The 26804-nt window shown below is 41.7% G+C and overlaps 1 protein-coding gene across 3 annotated transcripts in view; it reads left to right on the forward strand.

The window, feature by feature from the left end:
* Positions 1-26804, forward strand: part of SLC12A1 (solute carrier family 12 member 1) — a 183997-nt gene that overhangs the window by 32099 nt on the left and 125094 nt on the right. For 2 of the 3 annotated variants that reach the window (XM_073653066.1, XM_073653068.1), the window contains 6 exons: positions 3068-3163; positions 6283-6422; positions 8894-9004; positions 11337-11448; positions 12277-12404; positions 19893-19977. In XM_073653066.1, coding sequence (XP_073509167.1) covers positions 3068-3163; positions 6283-6422; positions 8894-9004; positions 11337-11448; positions 12277-12404; positions 19893-19977 — 672 coding nt within the window. The remainder of the gene's footprint in view (positions 1-3067; positions 3164-6282; positions 6423-8893; positions 9005-11336; positions 11449-12276; positions 12405-19892; positions 19978-26804) is intronic. The other variant, XM_073653067.1, reaches the window with a different exon arrangement.

Consider the following 26804-nt stretch of genomic DNA (forward strand, 5'->3'; position numbering starts at 1 on the left):
GCACCCTCACCGATTAGCTGCTCTCGGTGTCGGCAGCTGCCGGCAGTGCTCAGTTACCAAGCTGCTCCATCTACTGATGATGGCCGCGGCCAGGTACTGCACATCCACCCCCTATACAAATCAATAGGAGGCGGATGTGCAGTACCCAACCTCGGGCAATATAAGTAGACGGATAAGCTCTATAACTGAGCACTGCTGGCTGCTGCCGACATCGAGAACAGCTGTCACACCCCCACCGATCTGTAGTAGTAATAGTAGTGGACAGCCTCCTTGAGGTCCCTTTTCCAGTTTTGTACTCCTAGAAGAATGAGGTGAGTGACATAACAATGGATCATGGATTATTTAGACTTTTCAGGTAGTGTCCATTGAAAAAAAAGTGATCGATGTATTGGTCCACAATATCACCATTACTGTTTACACGGTATGTATTATGCCTTCATATTACTGTGCTTCAGAATGCAAATAAATACTGTAAAGCTGTTGCATATGATGATTAGAGTAAAAGAACACTCTAAGTCCAATATCCAAAGGTGCTTCTTAATTGCATTGACAAGTACAACAGTAGCTATATAATTGTGCCCATTTCTATCCATTTGATTAGCAAAAGGCCGAAATAAACACATTATTTATTTGCATTATACAAATCCTGTCCACTTATGCATCTTTCTGTCCTAGTTGCATGTGATATAATTAAAAGGGGCCTGTCACCAGGTTAGAATTGGCCTTTTTCTCTTATTTTATTCCCGCTGCTCCCCTGAATATTCTTTTTTTATTTTTAATCTGCCGTACGGTTCCAGAGATACGGGCTATTTTATTTAGTGCGAATTTCTATAGTCTTTCCAAGAAGGTGTGGCTCACAGGATTCTCTTGGGGCATGTCTTTAGGCTGCTCTGCATTATTACCCTTTTTATTATTATCCTTGGTATTACTATAAAAATGAACAGCAAGTAAAAAGGCCCATATTTAAAAACCAGATTATTAAAAAAAACAAGAGCAAAGACTGGCCATTTTTAACCTGGTGACTGGTCCTCTTTAAGAACTTTCATGCTTAGGGTATGGTTATTAGAGTGCTCTTTTAGTTTCTGATTTCCAAAATACTTGTATACCTGGTCAGTATTACTTCTATAAAGCAGCCCTTTTGATAGAGAACTAATTTTCAGTGCTAAAGATGTTTAGTTTGGCCACTCTTATACATAGTTATAGTGTGCCGTACTGCAACACCACAACCAGAAGGTTATATACCTATACTGTAAGAGAGCAAATATCCAAGTCCAAACAAAACAAAATTATCAATACGTTATTATTATTTGCAAAAAAAGAGAAAAAAAAACTACACCATTCATAACTCACACAACTTGAAAGGATAACGGCTCACACCTCGCGATTATATGGGAACTCCAGGTGCTTCACCAAATGTAAGATTTTGGTAAGACTTCAAAGAGAGGAAAGGCAGCACTCTCAGTCCCATAAAAACGCATTTTGTTGCAAAACCATTAAAAAATGGATGCAGGAAAATGCAGGTGCAAGAGACGGACAATGGCCGTTTTGCAAACAATGGTGCTTCAACGGGTCTAAACACAGTGTTTGGACCTGTTGAAGCACCATTGTGTGCGAAACAGCAATCATCCGTCTCTTGGACCTTCATTCTCCTGCATCCATTTTTTAATGATTTTGCAATAAAACACATTTTTATGGAACAGAACGTGTCGCCTTTCCTCTCTTCGAAGTCTTACGTTATTATTATTTAGATTTAGTCTGGTTCAAATGTTTAAAACAACTAAACTCACCCAAGGACGTACAAGTCAGATGAATCCATTCATATGATGATATGCATGAGATGCTGCCCCCATACAGTGATGCCATGATGAGTAGTCGGTGACAGCCCTGTTATTTTGCACGAGAACCTCTTCCTTTCTTTTAATGGATAGGACAATCTTTCCCACAAGTTCACATCTGTTTTTTGATGCATTTTATTATTGAAACTGCATAATCCATTTTATAGTCTGATCTTTAATATTTGTTTGTCACAATACTAATCCTCCACTATGTAGGCCATTTCTGTATCATGTACCTGGATCAGGACCTGTTACGGTTTAAATAAACACACCCATGAATATTTTTTTTTCATTAAATGTGTGTATATGTGCATATTGTGTAGTGTGAATAATATTCTTACCTACCGCTGCATTCTCCAGGATCCAGCGCCGTTCTTCTCCTCTTCTCAGTGACGTCACCACTGTTCAGACTAGCCCTCTCGTTCTATGCTCTATGCGTGAGCTGGAAGTTTCTTTTACGAAGTAAGTATACGGAGACCTGTTCTGATGCTCCATAGGCTTACATTGTAAAAGCCACTTGTGACCCAGACAGTCTGCAGAGCTGTGACGTCACTGAGAAGAGGAGCAGAACGACGCTGGATCCTAGAGAAAGCGATGATAGATGAGTATATTAATACACTCACACTGCATTACATGCATATACACACATTTAATGAAGAAAAGTATTCATTTGAGTGCTTCTTCAATTGTTTTGAAACATTTCTGCCTGACTCAATCTTGCTTGGGAAGTAATAAAAGTATTAAGCGTTTTTTATGGACTTGGAAGTGCAGTCTCTTACATGTAAGTAACTTTCTTCTTGTTAGGTCCAGATGTGACTATCATACATTGGTGGGCCCTCTGGATATTATAGACTGGTGGTCTCTTAATATTGGGATAGATTCACCAAGTTCTGTATGGCAAAACAAAGTATAGTTTTACCATGAATTCCTACTGCTTTTATAGGTACCGGGCACTCTACCTCTATGTGTAGGGGCAACTTAAGAAATAAAACATAACTCAAATGATGATTGGATTTATAATCAATTTTATGATTAATATCTATATTGACAATGCTGCAGCACTAGATTACTTTAGTAAATTTACCCCAGTTGGACACTAGTACGGTAAGTGACTTTAATCCTAGTGCATTTCAGGAGAACCTTGTCTTCCCTGCACCAGTATTCCAGGGATCTCCAATACTTAAAGCTTGTGTTGGATGCAGGTGAACATCATTTCTTTTTGCTGTTTCCAGGTCTTGGATTTGTTATCATTGGTCTCAGTGTGGTGGTAACCACGCTGACAGGTCTTTCTATGTCCGCAATATGCACCAATGGCATTGTCAGAGGAGGTAAGTATTTTCAATACTGTAGAAAAAGAGCATACATTTTTATTATGTCTGCAGACATTCATTATTGATACTTTGACAATGTAAAGCAAAATCTATTCATAATCTAGACAGTGATTTGGCCTAAACTATCAGAACACTTACATACCTTTGTTGGCTTATGGTATGTCTAGTCAGTTGTTCCTATGATTGGGGAAGTCAAAAAGAAAGGATTTAGTATTCTTTTATTTTACATAACCTGCTTTTATAGCTATTCAAATAGAGAGCGAGAAAATATCAGCTCACCATTGTAGATGTTAAATTGCGGAATATTACCGTCGAAGCAAAGAAAAAACGCTGAGCCTGATACCCAGCTGTGGAACCAGAAAAATGATGGAAAATCCAGCACCTAAAAATTATAAAAGTAAAAAATGTTTATTAAGTCTTGTGAGGATAAAAATAACACACAAAGAACATGAAATAACAAAAAGTTAATGCTTGTCCGAAACGCTAAGGTTTGTCCCCCTCCCTTTTTCCTCCCCTCTTTTTTCATTCATGTTATTTCATGTTCTGTGTGTTATTTTTATCCTCACCTGACTTAATAAACAATTTTTTTTAATTTTCAGAATTTTTCGGTGCTGGATTTTCCTTCATTTTTATAGCTATTGTTGGGAAATTGTTTTATGTTGTTATTAAACTACAAGCCTAACTCAGATTTAGGTATCAGCCCCAGTTACAGGGGGAATCAGATCAAAAAATGTATTTAAATGTTGAGCTGCTCCCCAAAGGTCTTTCACAATATGTGAAATAAATGAAAAATAAATACATAAATAAATACATAAATAAAAAGCAGGAAAAAAATAAAAAAGCTGCTGTCAATCCAAATCGCTGTTGCTAACAGAAAAGTATCCAATAAATAAAAATAATTGTTATGAAAACGCAAACAAATTTTATATTTTAAGTGGTCCTTTACTCGGACAACCCCTTCTGAATCTCTGTTTCCCCACAGTTAAATAACACCTATACACACCTCCAGTGGCCTGGTCTTGAATTGGTTAATAGTATTTTTTGTTGTTTTTCTAGGGATACAAATACTTTTTTTATTGCTTCTATAAATGGAAGATCACAAACTTACCAATATAGATACCCTATCAATTATTTATCAGTACCTTGCCACTGTTCTCTTGTGCCACCAATATAGATACCCTATCAATTATTTATCAGTACCTTGCCACGGTTCTCTTGTGCCACCAATATAGATACCCTATTTATCAGTACCTTGCCACTGTTCTCTTGTGCCACCAATATAGATACCCTATCAATTATTTATCAGTACCTTGCCACTGTTCTCTTGTGCCATCTGTTGCGCCTTTCTTGCAGTGCTGTGAGTTTTGTTCATAGTAACAGCATATTCTCTCACTGCAGGGGCTTCTTTTCCAGTGACATCAATAATTATGGATTAAACATCATTGTGCAGCATTGTCCTTTATTCAAATATGCTACTGAGGTGCTAGGTGCTAGGTGCAGTTTTGGCGTGGCCGAACAGTTCAGTGCCGGTCACTTCCTGTTTTCTATCTTTCTCCGCTATCTTCTGGCTCCTGTAAAGTCAGATCTGTCAATCAAGGAAGAAGGAAGGACAGATAAATGAAAAAAAAAGTAGGTTGGAAGGTGCACTGAGCTGCTCAGCCATGCCAATGGTGCCCCGAGCGCCACATTAGCATAGTTCAATAAAGAACAATTTCTGGCAAACACAGCAACAGATTTGGACACCAAAGGTGCAATTTTTTATCAGGATTATGTGCCCTAAAAGATGCTGTGCTTGGTGACTCCCTTTAATTGTAAGAATGCAGAATTACCAATATTATACATAGCTTTTGCTTTGATAATGGGAGAACGTTAAGGTAAGAAAGTAAGCCGATCATCAGTGGATCCTTCCCGACTATATACACAACTGAAACTATGTTGAGAGGAGCAATGAAATCTGTCCATCTGGCCTCCAAGATAACCTTACTGTAGGTTTAACATAGACACGTTGGTAATGTACACATGACCCAGTTATGTTGGTTGGTTGGATGGCTGCTTGGTGGGTTCATGTTGTATTTCCAGTACGAGGTAAGTGTAAGTGAGTCTATTCACATTTAAAATATCTATTTATTTGCTCTATTAAAGGGTTTTTCCCATCGCTAGGATATGTCATCAGTTTATGATCCTGAGAATAAAACCAGTGCTGTTTCCCCATCTGAGTCACCATATCAGTACTCTGTCCCCTTATTTTTATGATTGTTGAGGGTCCCAGATGTTGAAATCCCATTGATAATAAAGTGATTTCATATCCTGGTTGTATCCCATCACTTTATAAGATGGAAATACCCTATTAATTTGCCAAACTTTAGTCATGTTGAAGAATTATTTCCAAATAAACCACACTGAGCTTTGTGTATGGAAAAAAAGTAAGGACAAAAAAGTAGTTCTTTACTATATATTTTTTATGATATCTATTAAATTGTATATCACCCCCATAACCAAAATAATTTTGTTTGTTTAATTATAATAAAAATCAATGCAATAATTAACTAGGAAATAATTCTTCAACAAATTCCACAATGACCAAGAAAATATAAATAGTGAAAAAAGGGTAAGTGCGTACATCACTACAATAATACATAGAAAAATTTCCTTTCTGTAATCTCAGTATAATCACATAATGTTCCAGTTACTCTATTGGTAATTAGTTACTGTCCATTGGCAGCAATACCAAATCTATTGAAATAAGAGATACTTGCTTCATGCAAATTGAGATACCATTGGTTCCTTAAATTCTCAAGTTCCATGAACAGACATATAGTTTGCTCATATCTACATATCATATGGTTTAAATGTTTAACAGAATAAAAAAAAAACATAACATGAACCATTTTAATCCCTAACTCCTGTATAAGCGTAGACTAGTCATTTCCTGGCATGTTCTCTCACTGACGTAAGGGAAGCTTGGCAAGGAGAACGGGAGGACAAATGCCCACACGGCTTCTCTTTTCTGCTTTTTTGTAGGGTAAGGTCTGTTCATGAAACTTGACAATTTGAGTGATGCCAAATTACAAACTGAAATGTATCCATGTGCTAAACTAAGCTACTGCCTCTTTTAGGTGGAGCATACTATCTCATCTCAAGAAGCCTCGGACCAGAATTTGGTGGATCTATTGGACTTATCTTTGCTTTTGCCAATGCTGTTGCTGTTGCTATGTACGTGGTTGGTTTCTCAGAAACTGTTGTGGATCTTCTAAAGGTGAATAATATGAGACCTGGAAAATATCTTCTAAGTATTTCACCTTAGCTGGAATTACTTTCACGGTTAATGATTCTTGGTGGCAATAAACAATAGTAGTATATTGCTTTAGTATGGTATTTTTGATCATTTTCTTCCAGCTTTTGCCAATAGATGTTCCACGTTCTCGCCCTCCTTGACATCAAACACAATAACAGACTGCTGCTATTTTCAAAATGATAAAAGTGCAATATACTTGTCAATAAAATATATTATATTACAAAATTCAGACCAATGCCCGTTAATTATATGCAACAACCAAACCGTTGATAGAGCGTGCCTCCACTCGCTCTACTTGATAAAAGCAGATATGCAGATTTTCTTTAGATGATTACTTAGCACATTGGCTACATGTGTGATATATTCTTCAACTTTACCTAAAAGCCTTATTGGCATGAGGGGTTTGCTCACTTTTGGGGCATTTTTTGGTTATTTTTTTTTATTTTCGTTTTTAATTAAATGCATTTATTTAGGGCTAAAAATTATTTTGCAATTGGATTTTGTAAAAAATGTTACACTGTTTGGCTTATACATCCTCTTTGTTTCAACTTTGATGTAGTGTATGGCCATAAATCAGCTGAGAGGAGCTCAGAAAAAGACGGATTAAAGAGTTACAAACTATCTGTCAAAAGTCACGGCCCCACTATCAGTATTTGGTCAGTATTCAGTCAGTTTTTTTCCTCAGGAGTGGGAGCCAAAACCAGGAGTGGGTGATAAATGCAGAATTGGTGACTTGTTTCTATTACACCTTTTCTCTGATTGTTCCTCACCTGGTTTTGGCTCCCACTCCTGAGAAAAAATACTGACCGAATACTGACCAAATACTGATATTGGGGCCATGGCTAAACCATGATAGTGGGCTTCTTAGCTAACCCAATCAATAGCCAGCATTTGACAGGGCAACACAGAGGCTATCGAAGGCAAATTTTTAATGAAACGAAATTGTAAAAATTATTTCAATCCAAATTACATGCATTTAATGTAAAAAAATATTGTCCCCAAAGGCGAGCAACTCCTTTAACCCCTTCATGATGGGGCTATTTTGCAGTTTTGTTTTTCTGTTTTTTCTTCCACTTCTTCCAAGAGCCATCACTTTTTTTATTTTTTCGTCCTCATAATGGTATGAGGGCTTGTTTTTGCTGGATGAATTGTACTTTTGAATTACATCATTGATATTATCATGTGATACACCAGAAAGCGGGAAAGAAAGGCCAAATGAGTTGAAATTGCAAAAAAAGTGCAATTCCACAATTTTGTTTTTTAAATATTTTATTGACCATGTTCACTATGCGGTAAAACTGACCAGGTCAGTATGATTATGCAGACACTATAGATGTATAGTTTTTTATTTAAGTGGTGAAAAAAAATTCAGAAATTAGTAAAAAATAAATTTTGCTTTTGTTGCCATAACGCCATGACCCGTAACGTTTTCAATTTTCGGGATATAGGGTTGTGTGAGGGCTTATTTTTTGCGCCCTGAGATAACGTTTTTTATTGATACTATTTTGGGGTAGATACGATGTTTTGATCGCCTCTTATTGCATCTTATTGCAATGTTGTGGCAGCCAAAAAAGCGTAACTCTGGCATTTCGATTTTTTTTGTCATTACTCCGTTTACTGATCAGATTAATTTATTTTATATTTTGATAGATTGGACTTTTCTGAATGTGGCAATTCCAAATATGTGTATTTTTTCTCATTGTTTTATTTTTAATGGGGCAAAAGTGGGGAAGATTTAAACTTTTGTATTTTTTTCATATTTTTCTCACTTTTCACTGTATTTGTTAGTCCCCATAGGGAACTTAAAGCTACAATTGTCTCATCACTTGTGCTATACATAGCAGTTCATCAGCTAAACGATGGCTTTCACAGGAGGACATGACAGGCATGGGTCCTCAGCAGACACCCAGCTGTCATTGAAACTCATCGGCGCCACGCAATCACGTCACGGGCGCGCAGATATGTGCATGGAATGATGCCCTCCCTCGCTGGTGTGTGTTAAATGCTTCTGTCAGTGGCATTTAACATGTTAACAGCCGCAAGCAGAGCTCCGTTTCACCAGCGGCAGTTAGAGGCAAATGATGGCTTAATAAATCAGCCATCATCTGCCTGAAAATATGCGGGCTCTGCTTGAATATGTCACAAAGGGGTTAAAGTTATCTGGCATAAATATATGATGCCCTATTTAAAGGGCAACATATTATAGAGACAGGACCTTTTAGTCTAAACAGCAGAGATAATATTGTTCTGCTTGATAAGAAATATTACAAAATATTACAAAATACATTGTGCACATAGTTTATGAGTCCAGTATATTCATGATGAGAGCGCACCTTCACCCCCTGGGAGGAGAATGACGGCTGGCCGCTGTGTACGTGTCAATACCAAGACTTGGATTACATTTATTAAACAGTTGACTTCTTTCCCGATAGGACAATAATGCAATCATGGTGGATGAAGTAAATGATATCAGGATTGTGGGGACAATAACAGTAATCATTCTGCTAGGAATTTCTGTAGCTGGCATGGAATGGGAAGCAAAGGTAAGATACAAGGCAGTGAGAAGAGATTTACTTTAATAAAGCAAAACACTGTGATACAATGTTAATGGTGATACTTCAGATCATGGATCTGCTGAAAAGTTTGAAAAATTGAATTCAATGTTTTATTCCAAGCAAATCTTCATTTCTGCAGAAAGCTCAGAATGCTTTGTCCTAACATGTTATATTAGTAATATATGTGTCAAAGAATTATTCTCATTGATATGCCCTAGACATATAAATAGTGTCTAGCTGATAGCCGTAATTATGACAATGATTGCCTTCTTATCAGCTTGTTGCTCTCTCTTTGACTGTGAAATGATTGACCACATCATAAAGTGAGAGGGGCATGCAGGTTAAAATTCATTATAATTGTTGAGATACACTATTGAAAGTCATCTCAGGGGACATTTTGTAATGTGAACTTTGGATCATGATTGTTTTACTTAGGAATTAGCTAATAATGGATCATAAAACTCAACTTTACTACTGTAGTTGCTTAATTACCTAAAATAGACCATCAGAGTGTGACTCTTTTGTCCTCTAGAGTTATCCCTTAAATGAACTTCTCAATTTTGCAATATCATTCATGTAAGTATTCCATAAATACAGTACATCACATTATTGGTGCCAGTATATACATAACAGATAGATCAAGATGGATAGATAGATAGATAGATAGATAGATAGATAGATAGATAGATAGATAGATAGATACATAAATGGAGAGACATAATTAGTTTTGGCATTAAAGTTGATCACCTGTGGGCACTATACTTTCACTTGTAAAGTCCCAGTATAACGAGATTGAGAAGCTCTACTGTAAATGGAATGTGTTTGAGGACTAAATATGTACAGAAAACTGTGTTCATCAGACTTTAATGAAACCTGTGTAGTTAATTAGAAGATGAATCACATCATTGCATAGCTAAAAAAGAAACTTAAATTTGGGGGTTACTATTTTTTCTCTTTATAGTATTTATCAAATAGTTTTATATTTCCATACATCAGACTTTTGCAGATGTTCTGATCCCAAATACGGTTTAAAGAAAAAAATAATGTTTTTTTTAAAACTCTTTTTGAAAGAATTGCTTAAAAAGAGGGTAATTAAATCTTTATTTTTAAAATATTTTTTAAAACTTTTTTTTAGCACTTAATTCTTTAGAAATTGAAGCTTGGAGCTTATCCTGTGACTTGGCTTCATAGTTGTACCAAGGTTCAGTAGACTCTGGCTGTTGTACCAAGGTTCAGTAGGCTCCGGCTGGCAGTTGTACCAAGGTTCAGTAGGCTCCGGCTGACAGTTGTACCAAGGTTCAGTAGGCTCTGGCTGGCAGTTGTACCAAGGTTCAGTAGGCTCCAGCTGGCCGTTGTACCAAGGTTCAGTAGGCTCCAGCTGGCCGTTGTACCAAGGTTCAGTAGGCTCCAGCTGGCAGTTGCACTAAGGTTCAGTAGGCTCCAGCTGGCCATTGTACCAAGGTTCAGTAGGCTTTGGCTGGCAGTTGTATCAAGGCTCAGTAGGCTTCAGCTGGCAGTTGTACCCAGGTTCAGTAGGCTTCGGCTGGCAGTTGTATCAAGGCTCAGTAGGCTTCAGCTGGCAGTTGTACCCAGGTTCAGTAGGCTTCAGCTGGCAGTTGTACCCAGGTTCAATAGGCTCCAGTTGGCAGTTGTATCAAGATTCAGTAGGCTCCGGCTGGCAGTTGTATCAAGGTTCAGTGGGTTTCGGCTGGCAGTTATACCAAGGTTCAGTAGTCTCTAGCTGGCAGTTGTACCAAGGTTCAGTAGTCTCTAGCTGGCAGTTGTACCAAGGTTCAGTAGTCTCTAGCTGGCAGTTGTACCAAGGTTCAGTAGGTTCCAGCTGGCAGTTGTACCAAGGTTCAGTAGGCTCCGGATGGACATTGCACCAAGGTTAAGTCGGCTCAGCTGGCATGGCAACCCATCAGCACACTGTATATGCAAGCTGTATAACACAGTTGGCACACAGTACATGTGGTTTGTAATGGTTCCTGCTAAATACACCTGCATAAACATTTACAGTACATGTTAGGAAGGAGTCAAATGTATTGTACATATAAAGGGGTAAAAATAATAAAATTAATTACATGAAAGGTGTACACTTAATGTATTTTTATTATTACAATGTATCATTCTCTTATTTATTGCGATAGTTTGAAGCTAAGTGCAATAAGTTGAATATATTTGCCAAGGTAAATGGTAGAAAAATTAATTCTGCCTAGAATTCATGTGCCAGATCACCGTAGTAATATTATTAAACAACAACCACCTTATTGATGTACGTTGGATATCACCTCACACAATGACGTCTTTTTTTATTAAGGCCCAAATTGTGCTGCTGGTTATACTGCTTATCGCCATTGCCAACTTCTTTATCGGGACTGTTATTCCAACCACAGAGGAGAAAAGATCAAGAGGATTCTTTAATTATCAAGGTGAAGTATTCAAGAGTTGAGCCTGTTGGGTATCGTGCTATACATTGATGTAGGGTGTAGGAGTTGACATAACTTCCCAATAGTAGAATACTACTAAGATTGACAATCCAAATTCTTACACCTGGAATCTTCCTTAGACTTTAAAAAAATCCCTCCCACTAAGTTTTTTTATGCAGTAAATGTGTGTATATATGCATGTAATGTAGTGTGAATGTAGTAATATACTCACCTATCGCCGCTCTCTGAGATCCCACTCCGTTCTCCTCTGTGTCTTTGTGACGCCACCGCTCTGCAGACTGACCTGGTCACGCCGTGCTCTGCGTGATTCAGAAGTCTCTTTTACAATGAAAGCCTATGGAGCATCAGAATAACTCTCCATAGGCTTTCATTGTAAAATAGACTTCCAGCTCATGCATAGAGCATAGAGTGAGCCGACTAGTCAGAATTGTGGTGACGTAACAGAGAAACAGAGAAGAACGCCGCTAGACACTGGAGAGAGCAGCGGTACATGAGTATACTAACCCCTTCACCTCCCAAGCCAGTTTTCACCGTCATTACCAGGCCAAATTTTACAATTCTGACCACTTTCACTTTATTTGGTAATAACTCCAGAACGCTTCAATGGACCACAGTGACTCTGAGTATGTTTTCTCTTGACATATTGTACTTCATGATTGTGGTAAAATTTGTTCAATATGACTTGCTTTTATTTGTGAAAATATCGGAAATTTAAGGTATACTTCACTCTCCTGTCTGCACTCTACTGATCGCTATCTTTATTCTCCAAGGTGCAAGTGAATGAACATCAACTCCTTTTTTTTTTTTTAGCTTCGATATTTGCAGAAAATTTTGGTCCAGACTTCAGGGGTGACGAAGGTTTTTTCTCTGTCTTTGCTATTTTCTTCCCAGCAGCTACAGGAATTCTTGCAGGGGCAAATATTTCAGGAGATTTGAAGGTACATAATAAATAAATGTGCATTAAAACTTGTAATTTTTGTGTCTGAGGATAACAATATACAATACCCATATAATATATCAGATGATTCAAAATTCTCCAGATATAGGTGATAGTTGGCCACATAGTCTTCACTTTTCTGGACGGTTTGCCGTGGTCCCTAGAAGTGACATCTGTGGTTTTCATTCCTGTCTCCCTTGAGTTATAGTTCCCGTTAACATGTTTGAAAAGAAATTATTGGGCCTTTAAACCTAAATACAAGTAGGATTATATTAAAGGGTTATTTGCACAGTAGCTCAGTGGTTAGCACTATTGCTTTGCATCACTGGGGTCCTAGGTTCAAATCCCACCAAGAACAACATCTGCAAGGAGTTTGTATGTTCTCCCAGTGTTTGCGTGGGTTTCCTCCGGGTTCTCCGGTTTCCTCCCACACTCCAAAGACATACTGATAGGGAATCTAGATTGTGAGCCCTAATGCAGACAGTGATGACGTCTGTAAATTGTCTGAATTGTAAAGAGCTGTGTAATATGTTGGCGCTATATAAACAAAAAGATTATTATTATTAAGAAAGCAGTCCACCCACATGCTGTATTAGGACATTAGTTCGTCTTTAAATAGAGAGACTCTGGACCACCATTATGAGCCATACAGCAATAGTGATTAAATTGAAATAACCTATATATTTCAGATCATTTAAGTGGACTGTTTCAGAATAACAATAAAAGCTGCATACTTTATTAACTGGATCTTATAGTCCTGGTGAGGGAGGTGTACTTTTCTTTGAAAATCCGTGACAAAATAGCAATATAAAACTGGTTTTATGAGTTCTTCTACTTTCTTGCTGGACCCAAAGTTACATCTGTTTTGACAAGGGGTTTCAAAGTAAATATACCAGTATCATCGGTTCTAAAAGATCTATTTCATAATGTATGCAGTTTGCAGTGTGAAATCCGATGACTTTGAGAAGGGTTTTCAAAGTAAGTACATGAGTGTCATCAGGTCTAAATTATCTATTTTATAATATATACAGTTAGTGTTGTAAACTCTGTTGACAAATCTGCTTAATGAATTGTAATACAAGCTAAATGACCATTTGAAACAATATGAATAATTTTTAGTACTACGAACCATCAGTATGTTCTTGTTATAAAATGAAATAAGATATCTATATATATAATCGTCTTATCCGGTCTGTCTGTCTTTCTGTCTGTCTGTCTGTCCAGGAAATCCCGCGTCGCTGATTGGTCCGGCCGCGGCCAATCAGCGACGCAGGATTTGAGAAAAAGATGGTGGCCATTAGTGGCTCATCTGCCGGACGGAGGTCAGCGGGGATGCAGCGGGGAGATGAGCAGCGCTAGCCGCTCATCTCCCCGCTGCTGGCAGCACAAGTATCCCAACCGATACTGCGACCAATCAGCGAGATTGGCGCTAAATTTAAACAACGCTCTGCTGATTGGTCGCGGCCGCCAGCCGCGACCGCTCTGCTGATTGGTCGCGACCGCTCTGCTGATTGGTCGCGGTCGCCGGCCGCAACCAATCAGCATTATTGGCGCCAAATTTAAACCCCGCTCTGCTGATTGGTCGGGACCGCCGGTCCCGACCAATCAGCGATATTGGCTCCAAATTTAAACACCGTTTTGCTGATTGCTCATGGTCGCGACTAATCAGCGATTTTAGCGCCAAATTTAAACAAGCTCTCCGGTCCGCACTAACACAGTTTGCTGATTGGTCGCGGCCGCCACCCGCGACCAATCACCGATATTGCCGCCAAATTTAAACACCGTTTTGCTGATTGGTCGAAGTTGCCGTCCACGACCAATCAGCAATTTTGGCACCAAATTTAAACAACGCTCTGCTGATTGTGCCCCGTCGGCCGCATACATATTCTAGAATACCCGATGCCTTAGAATCGGGCCACCATCTAGTATGTAATAATTACCGCACACTAAGTATAGATTATGATCTTTTCAGAAAATCACTACATCTAGGACCTGTGAAAGCTGTCGGAAAAACAGCTTCAAAAGGCTATGGTTGCACCCACATTCATTTGTTATTTCTCTGGAGGAGACTCATTAACCTCTTCCTGAATTATCAGGAAGAAGTATGTTGTTGTATCCCCATACACAGGTATAATAGTAAGCTCCCAGCATATTGACTGTAAGGCTATGTTCACATGTTGCTTTTTTGCTGCATTTTGATTCTGTAACAAAACCTGCTCTCTTGGCAGTGAAGAATCTGCCTCAAAAAAGCAGGTTTTCCTGAGTCATTGCTGCTTTTTTTTACTGTATTTTTGGTGCGTTTTTTACAACGGTTTTGTCATGGTACATTTATCTCTTGTGTATGCTGAAAAAGTTTAGTGTAAAAAAAATAATAATTTAATTCAACTTCCTCAGGTTTTGGCACCAAAAACATATCAAAAATCGATACCTGCCTTTTTCCAGTGTTTTTTTTCCACTACCCATTGCTTTCAATGGGGAAAACCGCTGAAAGAAGTGACATACTGCATTTTGCAAAACATACTGAGGACAAAAAAAGCAAGGTGTGTGCATGAGATTTCTGAAATCTCATAGACTATGCTGGCACTGTAAAACGCAGATAAAAATTTGCATTAAAAAACGCATGAAAAAAAAACGCTGACAAAATACAACGTGTGAACATAGCCTTACTCTCCTAAAACAATGGGGATTTTTGCCACCAAAAAAATCTGATGCAGAAAATATCTATAACATTACTAAGATACAGCTCCTCATGTCTATTTCTAGTAATGCAGTGGGAAAAAAGTATTTAGTCAGCCACCAATTGTGCAAGTTCTCCCACTAAAAAAGATGAGAGAGGCCTGTAATTGACATCATAGGTAGACCTCAACTATGAGAGACAAAATGAGAAAACAAATCCTGAAAATCACATTGTCTGATTTGGAAAGAATTTTTTTTAAATTTTGGTGGAAAATAAGTATTTGGTCAATTACAAACAAGCAAGATTTCTGGCTCTCACAGACCTATAACTTCTTCTTTAAGAGGCTCCTCTGTCCTCCACTCATTACTTGTAGTACTGGCACCTGTTTGAACTTGTTATCAGTATAAAAGATGCCTGTCCACAACCTCACACAGTCACACTCCAAACTCCACTATGGTGAAGACCACAGAGCTGTCGAAGGACACCAGAAACAAAATTGTAGCCCTGCACCAGGCTGGGAAGACTGAATCTGCAAGAGGCAAGCAGCTTGGTGTGAAGAAATCAATTGTGGGAGCAATAATTAGAAAATGGAAGACATTCAAGACCACTGATAATCTCCCTCAATCTGGGGCTCCACACAAGATCTCACCCCGTAGGGTCAAAATGATCTCAAAAACGGTGAGCAAAAATCCCATAACCACACAGAGGGACTTAGTGAATGACCTGCAGAGAGCTGGGACCAATGTTACACAGGCTACCATCAGTAGCACACTACGCCGCCAGGGACTCAGATCCTGCACTGCCAGACGTGTCCCCCTGCTTAAGCCATTACATGTCTGGGCCTGTCTGAAGTTTGCTAGAGAGCACTTGGATGATTCAGAAGAGTATTGGGAGAATGTCATATGGTCAGATGAAACCAAAGTAGAACTGTTTGGTAGAAACACAAGTCGGCGTGTTTGGAGGAGAAAGAATGCTGAGTTGCATCCAAAGAACACCATACCTGCTGTGAAGCATGGGGGTGGCAACATCATGCTTTGGGGCTGTTTCTCTGCCAAGGAACCAGGACGACTGATCCATGTACATGAAAGAATGAATGGGGCCATGTATCATGAGATTTTGAGTGCAAACCTCCTTCCATCAGCAAGGGCATTGAAGATGAAACTTGGCTGGGTCATTCAGCATGACAATGATCCAAAGCACACTGCCAGGGCAACGAAGGAGTGGCTTCGTAAGAAGCATTTCAAGGTCCTGGACTGGCCTAGCCAGTATCCAGATCTAAACCCTATAGAAAACCTTTGGAGGGAGTTGAAAGTCTGTGTTGGCCAGCGACAGCCGCAAAACATCACTGCATGGAGGAATGGGCCAACATACCAGCAACAGTGTGTGCCAACCTTTTGAAGACTTACAGAAACCGTTTGACCTCTGTCATTGCCAACAAACGATATATAACAAAGTATTGAGATGAACTTTTGTAATTGACCAAATACTTATTTTCCACCAAAATTTGAAAAAAAATTCTTTCCAAATCAGACAATGGGATTTTCATGATGTGTTTTCTCATTTTGTCTCTCATAGTTCACGTCTACCTATGATGTCAATTACAGGCCTCTTTCATATTTTTAAGTGGGAGAACACTGTATACTGTACCTCTAAATAGTAAATGTCCTAAACCCCCTCAATGGTGCCCCTCTTGTGCCCCACACAGTAATAGTGCCCCCTTTAGATCCACAAATTTTTGTTGCTCATAAATGTCCCTCAGAAAGTAATAATCTTTTTTATCACCCTTTTCCGGTAAATGATAATCAGCTAACATTGCATTATTGTATTTTGTAACTGTTTTTTGTACGCATTCCAACATATAAAAGGGGGTTTATATTAATTGCTATCTACATCAAAAGATGTTTAAAAAAATATACTAGGTATACCAGGGAGATCACACAATATCCTACCACTGCCACCACTATGTCAGGATTGAGCAGGGATTCATGCACACACGGTCCCGATTGCTCACTGCTTAGGTATCGGCAAGCACGCAGTGAGCGTATGGCTTATACACCTCTGGATTCCAAAGCATAAAATATGTGTATACGCCCGCGTACGGATACTGCCAGCTACACTATAGCCCAATTACTATTATTCGCTCCCACCACCGACCCAATTTAAAATATAATACAGGCCGGGTCGGACACCTGCATTCTGGTAGCGTATATAGCTTCAGGGGAGGAAACAATTACAGAACAAAAGAAACAGGACAATTAAATTTTATATTTAATCCAAAAGGGAGGCAGTGCTTAGGAAAAATATACAAAAGGTTTTACAAAAGGAGACAATACAATACATATGCAGTTACACAAAATAATTAGGATTAAAGAAGAACTTACTATAAGATCGCAGAGACGATCGATATCAAACGTGATCCTTTAGTTATAGAATTTATACCCCCCAGTAATGAATACTGATCCATCCTCAGTGGGGTCTTTTATGCTGAAGGGGGAGGCTGGCCCACACACCCCCTGTGCTGGTATCATGTCGGCTTTGCGCCAGCCTTCACATTTTTATTAAAATCGCTAACTTCTGGGATAACTTATCGCTCTTTAATCGCAAAAGCTTGCAAACGACGCCATAATTTCCATTATAAATTTGCATTTCTTTAGAGACCACACATGACATAGTTGCGGTCTGCTATTTTGCTACTTTTGCGTTACCGCTCCCCGGAGGGGCTCACAGTTACGGAAAAATAAGAATGTTGTTCCTTGGCTGACCCTGTCACTAAACATATTGATCCCGTTATTATTGGACGTGCGTGTGGCGCCCCTGCGGATTCAGTCGCCACAGAGGTACTGCATCTCACCCAGAGGTGTGGTACCTCACTCTCAGGTAAGGAAGGAGTACAGCCCGGGACCCTAACACCTGCATCCAACACTACACTACTCCAGACCAGCTGGAGGGGCAAGATGCGTCGCGCTTCCTGCTGAGCCCTGTCCCTGGCTGGAGTGGGGGAAACCGAAGAAGGGGGAACCATGTAGTGGGTGTGGGTGGAGGAAGTAAATCAGGGGAGCACTTGTTAGGAGTAGTATAAAGAGGGAAGCCATCTTGGGTGTGTAGCCAGTCAGTCAGAGAAGGACAGTGAGAGGAGCAGGAGATCTGTAGGAGCTCTGCTCAGGAGGAGGGCCTAAAGAGAGGCCCAGGACAGACTGAGGAGGAGAGGAGCATGAGAAGGGCTCCAGGAACGTGGAAGGGAACCCAGGGGTATGGGTAGTGCTGGAGGCCACCCGTACGCCCGAATCTACCAGGCGGTGGAGGGGTCAGGTCGCACAGAGGGGACCGGTCCCTAAACTAGCAGAGTTCTTTAAGCCTCAACTAGGAAACCGGAGGTTGCAGTATATCAGGTACTGCAGCCACAATCCACATCTGTCTCACCAAGAAGGTGGCCATAGAGGACCCAGGGTACAGAGAAGACGTCGCCCGACAAGGTCCGCGGTCACTGGATTGGGACACTAGGTGTGAGGTGCAGGGAGACGGCCAGAAGGAACACACAGAAGGGGGTCCCGCTATGTACTCCGGAGGTACCTGAGGGTTGGCTGAACCCCTCCCTGAGTAAGCAAAGGACAACATGGGAAGTTACCCTGTCCCTGGTAACTGGGAGTCTGAAAATCGTGAGTAAAATCCTGAAGACTGCACCCCACCGTCTCTGTCAGTTATTGCTGCTGCGCCATCAATCCCTGCACTACACTGCACCCCGAGTGCTACTTGATAACAACAACATCTACATTGCCCTGGAGCTAAGCTCTACCTGTGGAGAGCTAAACCAACTCTGCTGCATTCACACCAGCTCCAGAGGACCTGCTCCGCAGCGGCGGCTCCCTTTAGCCGCATACCACAGGTGGCGTCACGAACTGTACAGTGCTGGCCAAAAGTATTGGCACCCCTGCAATTCTGTCAGATAATACTCAGTTTCTTCCTGAAAATTCATTCTCTTTTGTGTTTTTTCCTTGCAAGCAAATTAAATGAAGAGAATAATACCAAAGAATTTGTGATTGCAATCATTTTCAGGAAGAAACTGAGTATTATCTGACAGAATTGCAGGGGTGCCAATACTTTTGGCCAGCACTGTATATAAGAACTATAAATCCCCTGTAAATAATATCCCCTTTTGATTGACCGCCCTGGGTCATGGACTGGGTCACCGCCACTGTGACATCTCCCCTAGCAACGACCGGCCCGGCACCGAGTACCCCACGGCCCAGGGGGCGCGTCATATGGAACTTGAGTTATTCCATATTCCATATTGGCGCCAGCCCAGCTGCATATTGCAGCTGGGAATTGTTGTGGTTATTGCGAGGGTGTTTGAAGCCTAAACGAGCTTTCCTCCTCACCCAGGTGTAAATTATCGCAGACCTGCGTCTATGGAAACTACCCTCGCATTTTAATTGGGTTGGTAGCACCCTTTGTGCTAGCATTTGCTTACAAGGCACTTCTCATGTGTGTGTTAATTTGCATATGGACAGATGGTGGATTGTCAGCTCTTCTCCTCTGACCAATACTATAGGGGAGGGGGATGAAGAGGGGTTTTGGGGCAGAAATTCTCAATACATTCTTAATATTTTTCTGACACTAGGCATTCCTTAAAATACATGACCTCAAATAATGACATAAAATGATGGCTGATTATGTAACATGGGAAGCAAAAAAATAAAACAATTCTTGGAGTCCTTAAAATGAAAATGGTCCGTGAGGAGTGTATAAATGTTCCTGATATTTTCTTTAAAAAATTACATAATAATCACATAAATAAAATTATTTTTTTGTCAGGATCCACAAGATGCTATTCCTAAGGGAACCATGTTGGCCATCTTTATCACAACTATTGCCTATTTAGGAGTTGCTATTTGTGCCGGTGAGTATCTGTACAGTGTTATGTTGTCCTGTGGGAGGGGGATATACTGTTAGCTCTGCCTGTGGTGTCCTGTGGGAGGGGGATATACTGTTAGCTCTGCCTGTTTCTGCCTAATCAGGTGCTAAAATAACAGCTGGTCACGTAACCAGTTAGAAACTGTGCCCGATCTCATCCCATTTGAACTGTTCCAGGCAGGGCACTTCCTACTGCAACTGGCAATGTGCACTATCTCTAGAAAGACATGTGCTGCATCAATACAGAAGCTAACGATGACTAAGAGGAAAGGAATAGGATTAATGTTGGAATAATGATTACACTGGTATACAGAGATTTTGGTGCCAACAATGTTCAAATGGTTTTATATTAAGTTTATGGTGCTGATTAAGAATATTACTTTGGTTTTGCCAGATTAGCTTTAGCTTCTGTGATATTTAATAGTTAATTAATTAATTAAAGTAGAATTCATGCTTCAAAAAGTTGCTTTTATAGCACTGTAAGCCTGAAAATTGAAATACAAAATATTTATATGGAATATTTCATTTCCTAAGACACGGTTAAAGAGTCAAAAGACAGACTAAAAGAACAAAAGCTATTGCATTTGTTATCATACACAAGTTGCATTGGGGGAATGCATTATTTTCATGGATGAAATATCTCAAAAACTAGAACAAACTCAGCAAAAATAATGGGATTTTTGAATTCAGCACCCTCAAAATACCCTAAATCCATTCAAAAAACCTTGGCACTAGTGATGGGCGAGCATTATAATGCTCGGGTGCTCGATGCTCAGGTCGAGCACATTGGAATACTCGGGTGCTCGACCCGAGCAATGAGCCCAATGTAAGTCTATGGGAAACGTGAGCATTTTTCAGGCTGCTCCCCCCGGCAGTCTGCAGAGGGCCTGAAAATTGCCAAAATCAATGGGAACAGTGCTCAAATGACATGGGAACATCATGGGAAAGGCCCCTGGAAGCATTTCTGACTCCCAGGTCACTGCTGTGAACATCCTTTCCAGGGTAATGACTTGTATATAAGGCAAAATAAATAATCAAAAACAAAAATACTCCTCCACACCTTGGGCTATGTTCACACGTAGCGTTTTTGATGTGTTTTTGCACTTTTGCATTGCTTTCAACTGTGACAAATGCATTCACCAGGAAATGTCATTTTAACATTTTACAACCTTTTCTGGCCATAGGAAGTGGGTCTCCCATACTATTTGCCTATGCAGTGAATGCAAGGGCTGCCAAAAATTTGGACCTACTCCAATGCCCCTAGGAAGAGACGTAGAGGAGGGCCTCCTGAAAAAAATGTTCCCATTATTAGGAAGTGGGTCTACCATAGTGTTGGCCTATGCAGTGAATGCAAGGGCTGCCAAAAAATTGGGAGGCACCTCAATGCCCCTTGGAAAAGACGTGGAGGAGGGCTTCATAAAAAAAATGTTCCCATTAGAAAGGAGCGGGTCGCCTATACTTTGGGCTGACAAACATTTACTCCTGGGGGGTATACATGAACATACTGTGTAAAAAAAATTTTTTAAGGGCATTATTAACACCCTTTAAAAAAATGATGTGGGTGTTGCATCACAGACCATGGTCACCCTGGTGATATGGTGGTGGAGGATGAGGATGAGGAGAAGAAGGAGGACAAGAGAAAATAGTCAAAATCAGGAAGAGTATACCCATGTGTGGGTGGGAAAAGGTGCATGGGAATACACCTTCCAAAAAAAGACACTGGATTTGAGTTTGTTACGCTGCCATCATTCGGTGGTGTTGAGAAGTCTGGTCCAATCCAGCCCTTGTTCATTTTTATAAGAGTCAGCCTGTCAGCATTTTCAGTTGACAGGCGGATGTGCTTATTAGTTATAATTCCTCCAGCGGCACTAAAAACCCGCTCTGATAAAACTCTAGCGGCACGGCAGGCCAGAACCTCCAAGGCGTAGAAAGCCAGTTCATTCCACGTGTCCAGCTTGGATACCCAATAATTATATGGCACAGAGGAATCACGGAGGACGTTGGTACGGTCAGCAAGGTGCTCTCTCAGCATCTTCCCAAACTTTGCACTCCTTGTGAGAGTTCCCCGCACCTCAGGGCCTGTGCGATGGGAGGGGCTGACAAAACTCTCCCAGAACTTTGACAGTGTTCCCGTGCCTCTGCTGGATTGAAGTTGTGTCTCTTTCGCCTGTACTCCTTGGTTGTCCAATGAACTGTGACCTCTGCCACCAGCTTTTTCAGATGGGAATTTTTTTAATAATTCCACAACAAGGGTCTTCTGGTACTGCCCCATTTTAGTAGACCTGTCCACCTCAGGAATAAGACATAGAAAGTTCTCCTTGTAGCGTGGGTCTAGAAGTGTCACCAACCAGTAATGACTGTCACCCAAAATTTGGAGAATGCGATGGTCATGGGAAAGGCAGCATAACATAAACTCAACCATGCGTGCCAGACTGCTAACAGGCAAGACTTCCGTGTCCTCACCAATAGTACGGCTGACCATGCTCTCCTCCTCTTCCTTCTCCCCGTCCTTAGGCCACCCACGCTGCACAGACGGTATGACAGTTGTGCAGGTAGTACCGTCTATAGCGCATGAAACTAGCTCCTGTTCTTCCTCCTCTTCCTCATTGTCACCCAATCCACTTTGGGATGAGATGAGGCTGGGCTGGGTGTAATCACCCTGTATGGTTCCTTGCTCCATCTCTTCGTGCTGCGCCTGCAATGCATCCTCTTTGATTGTTAGCAGAGAGCATTTCAGAAGACAGAGAAGCGGGATGGTGATGCTAATTATGGCGTCATCGCCGCTCACCATCTTGGTGGAGTCCTCAAAGTTTTGGAGGATGGTACATATGTCTGACATCCATGTCCGCTCCTGAGGTCTTATGTGTGTAGTCTGAACTGAATACTGATGGCCTTGTTGATGCTGATAGTCAACAACTGCCCTTTGCTGCTCACATATCCTTCCCAACATCTGCAATGTAGAGTTCCAACGCGTGGGGACATCACTCACCAGTCGGTGAGCCGGAAGCTGCAAGCGCTGCTGAATCACGGCAAGGGCGGCAGAAGCTGTAGGTGACTTTCTAAAATGGGCATACTGGCAGCGCACTTTGACAAGCAGATGCGGCAGCTCCAGGTAGGTTTTGAAAAACCGCTGAACCATGAGGTTAAGCATGGTACGTGTGTGAGCTTGCCTCTCCTCAGAGCCGCCACCAGTTTCCGGCCATTGTCACACACGACCATGCCTGGCTGTAGGTTCAGCGGTGTCAGCCACAGATCTGCCTGCTCTTTCAGAGCGCTGTCCACAACTCTTCAGCATTGTGCGGTTTGTCACCTAAGCATATTAGCTTCAGCACAGCCGGTTGCCGCTTGGCTGAGGCAGTGCTGCAGTGCTTCCAGCTTGTGACTGATTTGGTCATTTCGGAGATGAAGGCCGAAGATGAGAAGGAGACTGAGAAGGATGAGGTGCAGGAGCTGTAGACTGTGGGGGCAACCCTGATTGACCTAGGGCCCGCAATCCTCGGAGTCGGGAGGATGTGTTCCATCCCAAGGTCTGACTGGGTCCTGGCTTCCACTATGTTAACCCAGTGTGCCATCAGCGAGATGTACCGTCCCTGCCAACAAACACTTGTCCACATGTCCGTGGTTAGGTGGACTTTCCCAGTAACTGCGTTGTTGAGGGCACGGCTAATGTTGTAGGACACGTGCTCGAGTAATGCAGGGACGGCACACCGGGAGAAATAGTGGCGGCTGGGGACCGAGTACCGAGGGATGGCCGCCGCCATCAGGTTGCGGAAAGCTTCCGTCTCCACGAGCCTAAAAGGCAACATTTCGTGTGCAAGCAGTTGCGAAATGTGTGAATTTAATAGTGTGGCTTGTGGGGCGTTGACTGCGTATTTTCACTTGCGTTCCAAGGACTGGGGTAGGGACAACTGAACACTGCTCTGGGACAATAACGTGGACGTGCTTGCTGATGGTGCTAGTTTAGAGTGTGCAACGACAGGTGCAGGGCAGGAGGCATCTTCGCATGCTCCTTGGACAGAGGATTGGCTTGCATGCACAACAGCGGAAGAAGCAGTGGTGCCACCCGCAGACACTGTTCCTGGACCCTGGCATTCGGCCCACTTAGTCGGGTGTTTTGCTCCCATGTGCCTGATCATTCTGGTGGTGGTCAGGCTGGTAGTTTTGCTACCCCTGCTGATGCTGGCCTGTCAGGTGGTGCAAATGGCCTTTTTGGAGTTATCGGCAAAGTCTCTTAAAAACAACCAGACTCGGGAAGACCTAACAGTTGTACTGGCAACTTCCGTCGTGTTGATGTTACGGTGAACAGTTGCCCGCCTTCTGTCTGTGGCCACCACACTGCTTCTTCCTGCCTGTTGTGGTGCTATGCCTCCCTCCCCCTGTGTGCTGCTGTCCTCGCTCTGTATGTCCCCCAGCCAGGTTGGGCCAGTTACTATATCATCCACCACCTCTTCTTCCACTTCCGCACCCTGGTCCTCCTCCTGACTTTCTGGCAATTGTGTCTCATCATCGTCCACCTAATGTGACACTTTCCCACTGTCGCCTTTGTGTGACCGTGGCTGCTCAAATATATGGGCATTGGTACATGCGATCTCCTCTTGCCCCCCTTCAAGTGGACTGGGCGAGAGGCCTGAATCTATAAATGGAAAAGTGAACAGCTCTTCAGAGTGTCCAAGTGTTGGATCAGTTGTCTCTGGGCACTCAGCATGGTGGGAGGAAGGAGGATCAGGGTGAGGAATATGCGGTCCAGACTCACGGCTACTGAGACTTGACCGTGTGGAAGACAGGGTGGTGATGGTGGTGGCTAAGTGACTGGAAGCATTATCTGCTATCCAACCAATAACCTTTTCACACTGCTCTGGGTTCAATAGTGGTGTTCTGCGGTCCCCTATTAATTGGGACAGGAAGGTCGGGCGAGAAGATGTGGGTGTTTGTTGTGGCACAATTTCAGTTAGCCCACGGCCTCGGCCTCGTCCTCTTCATGCACCATCATCACCATCACGTCCACTTCCCCGTCCTTTGCCATGAGCCTTGCCCATTTTAAATGGAGGACAATATTTTCTACGTTCACTACAAATGGCTGGATTTGAACCGCAGTGATATGTGATACTTGGGACAGAAAATGACAGTTTTAAATAGGAGGGCTGTAGGTAACTATTTTTAACAGCGACCTCGTGTCAATAACTTTACTGACACACTGCAACAAAATTTCAATGGAGGCCAGAAATGGCAGAATTTTCAGCGCACTTATAAGTGATCCGTGTGACGGACAAACCACAGTTTTAAATAGATGGATTTTTAGCACTGTAATATGGAAAGGATCTGGCTGTATTCTGCAGTGCCAACAAGCAAATGGTGGAGAAAAATGGTGTTCTCTGGATTGCTTTTTAAGCAAATAATCAGGATTAAGATCCAAAATAAAATTATTCCTGGCCCCTGATACCTGGGGCTATTTCTAGAAATATCTGTAAAAGCACCAGCAGCAGACAGAACTGGAATGGACCCTCTTGCTATATGCACTGCAGTCTGCCACATACACTGCCTGCCTGCTTAGCACTGATATCTATGCAGCTGGATTAGTCCTCAGAAGGACTGTTAGTTGAGATGGATATGTGAATAATATATGGTGGTATACCTACACTAAGTAAGAAACAGGCAAATCTCTCCCTAGCTCAGCAGCACCTCTCCCTACAGTGTCTGATTCCGGAGTGACTGTGACGAGCATGGCAGCGCCAGGTCTGATATAGACCTGATGACGCTGTGTGGCCAGCCAATCACTGTAATGCCACAACCACCATGGCTACGGAATTACAACCCCTGGCAAAAATTATGGAATCACCGGGCTCGGAGGATGTTCATTCAGTTGTTTAATGTTGTTGAAAAAAAGCAGATCACAGACATGGCACAAAACTAAAGTCATTTCAAATGGCAACTTTAGGGCTTTAAGAAACACTAAAAGAAATCAAGATAAAAAATGTGGTACTCAGTAAGGGTAATTTTTTTCAGACCAAGCAGAGGGAAAAAATTATGGAATGAACATCCTCTGAGCCCGGTGATTCCATCATTTTTGGTAGGGGTTGTACAGTGAGTGGCAGGCAATCCCTCTAAAGAGCGCCAAACATGCAGGGAGGGGACCCGAGCTCCCGCCAAGTAACCCCGGAAATACTCGGTGAGCGCCAAGCATCTCGAGCAGTGAGATGCTCGGGCGAGCACCGAGCAGTAGCGAGCATGCTCGCTCATCATTATAATCTAGCATCAGAAAATTGTTTAAATCAAACTTTCATTTTAAACATATTTTTAAAAACTTTTACAATTTTTTTTTAGGTTTCTAATATCATCATGTACATTTATGAAAAAAAAACTTGAAATCCAAATGGGATTTCCAGGCCAGGTTACATTTTTAGCCAGCACTGTACATAGCAATTTGCATACTCATGGTCACGTGACAATTTCTCGAACCAGCAAGCAGAGCCAGATTCTAATAATTTGCATATGCACTGTAAAGATTCAGCAAGCTGTAGTGTTTGCTGAGAAATAGATCCAGCCTGGAAAGCACCTTAAAAGGGTTGTCCAGGGCCTTCATATTAATGGCCTATCCTTAGGTAAGGTCATCAATGTCTGATCAGTGCAGGTGTAACACCTGGCACCCCACCGGTCAGCTGTTCCCAGTGTTGGCGATGGCCTGAACTTCCCAGTTATGGAGCTACACTGCACAGCACCATCAACGGAATAATAGCCATGGCCGGGTACTGCACATCCACTCACTATTCAACTCAGTAGGGGTGAATGTGCAGTACCTGGCTGCGGCCACTATTC

Source organism: Phyllobates terribilis, unplaced genomic scaffold (assembly GCF_046119375.1).
Source record: "Phyllobates terribilis strain yellow unplaced genomic scaffold, ASM4611937v1 Scaffold_11__3_contigs__length_659146591, whole genome shotgun sequence".
Taxonomy (NCBI): domain Eukaryota; kingdom Metazoa; phylum Chordata; class Amphibia; order Anura; family Dendrobatidae; genus Phyllobates; species Phyllobates terribilis.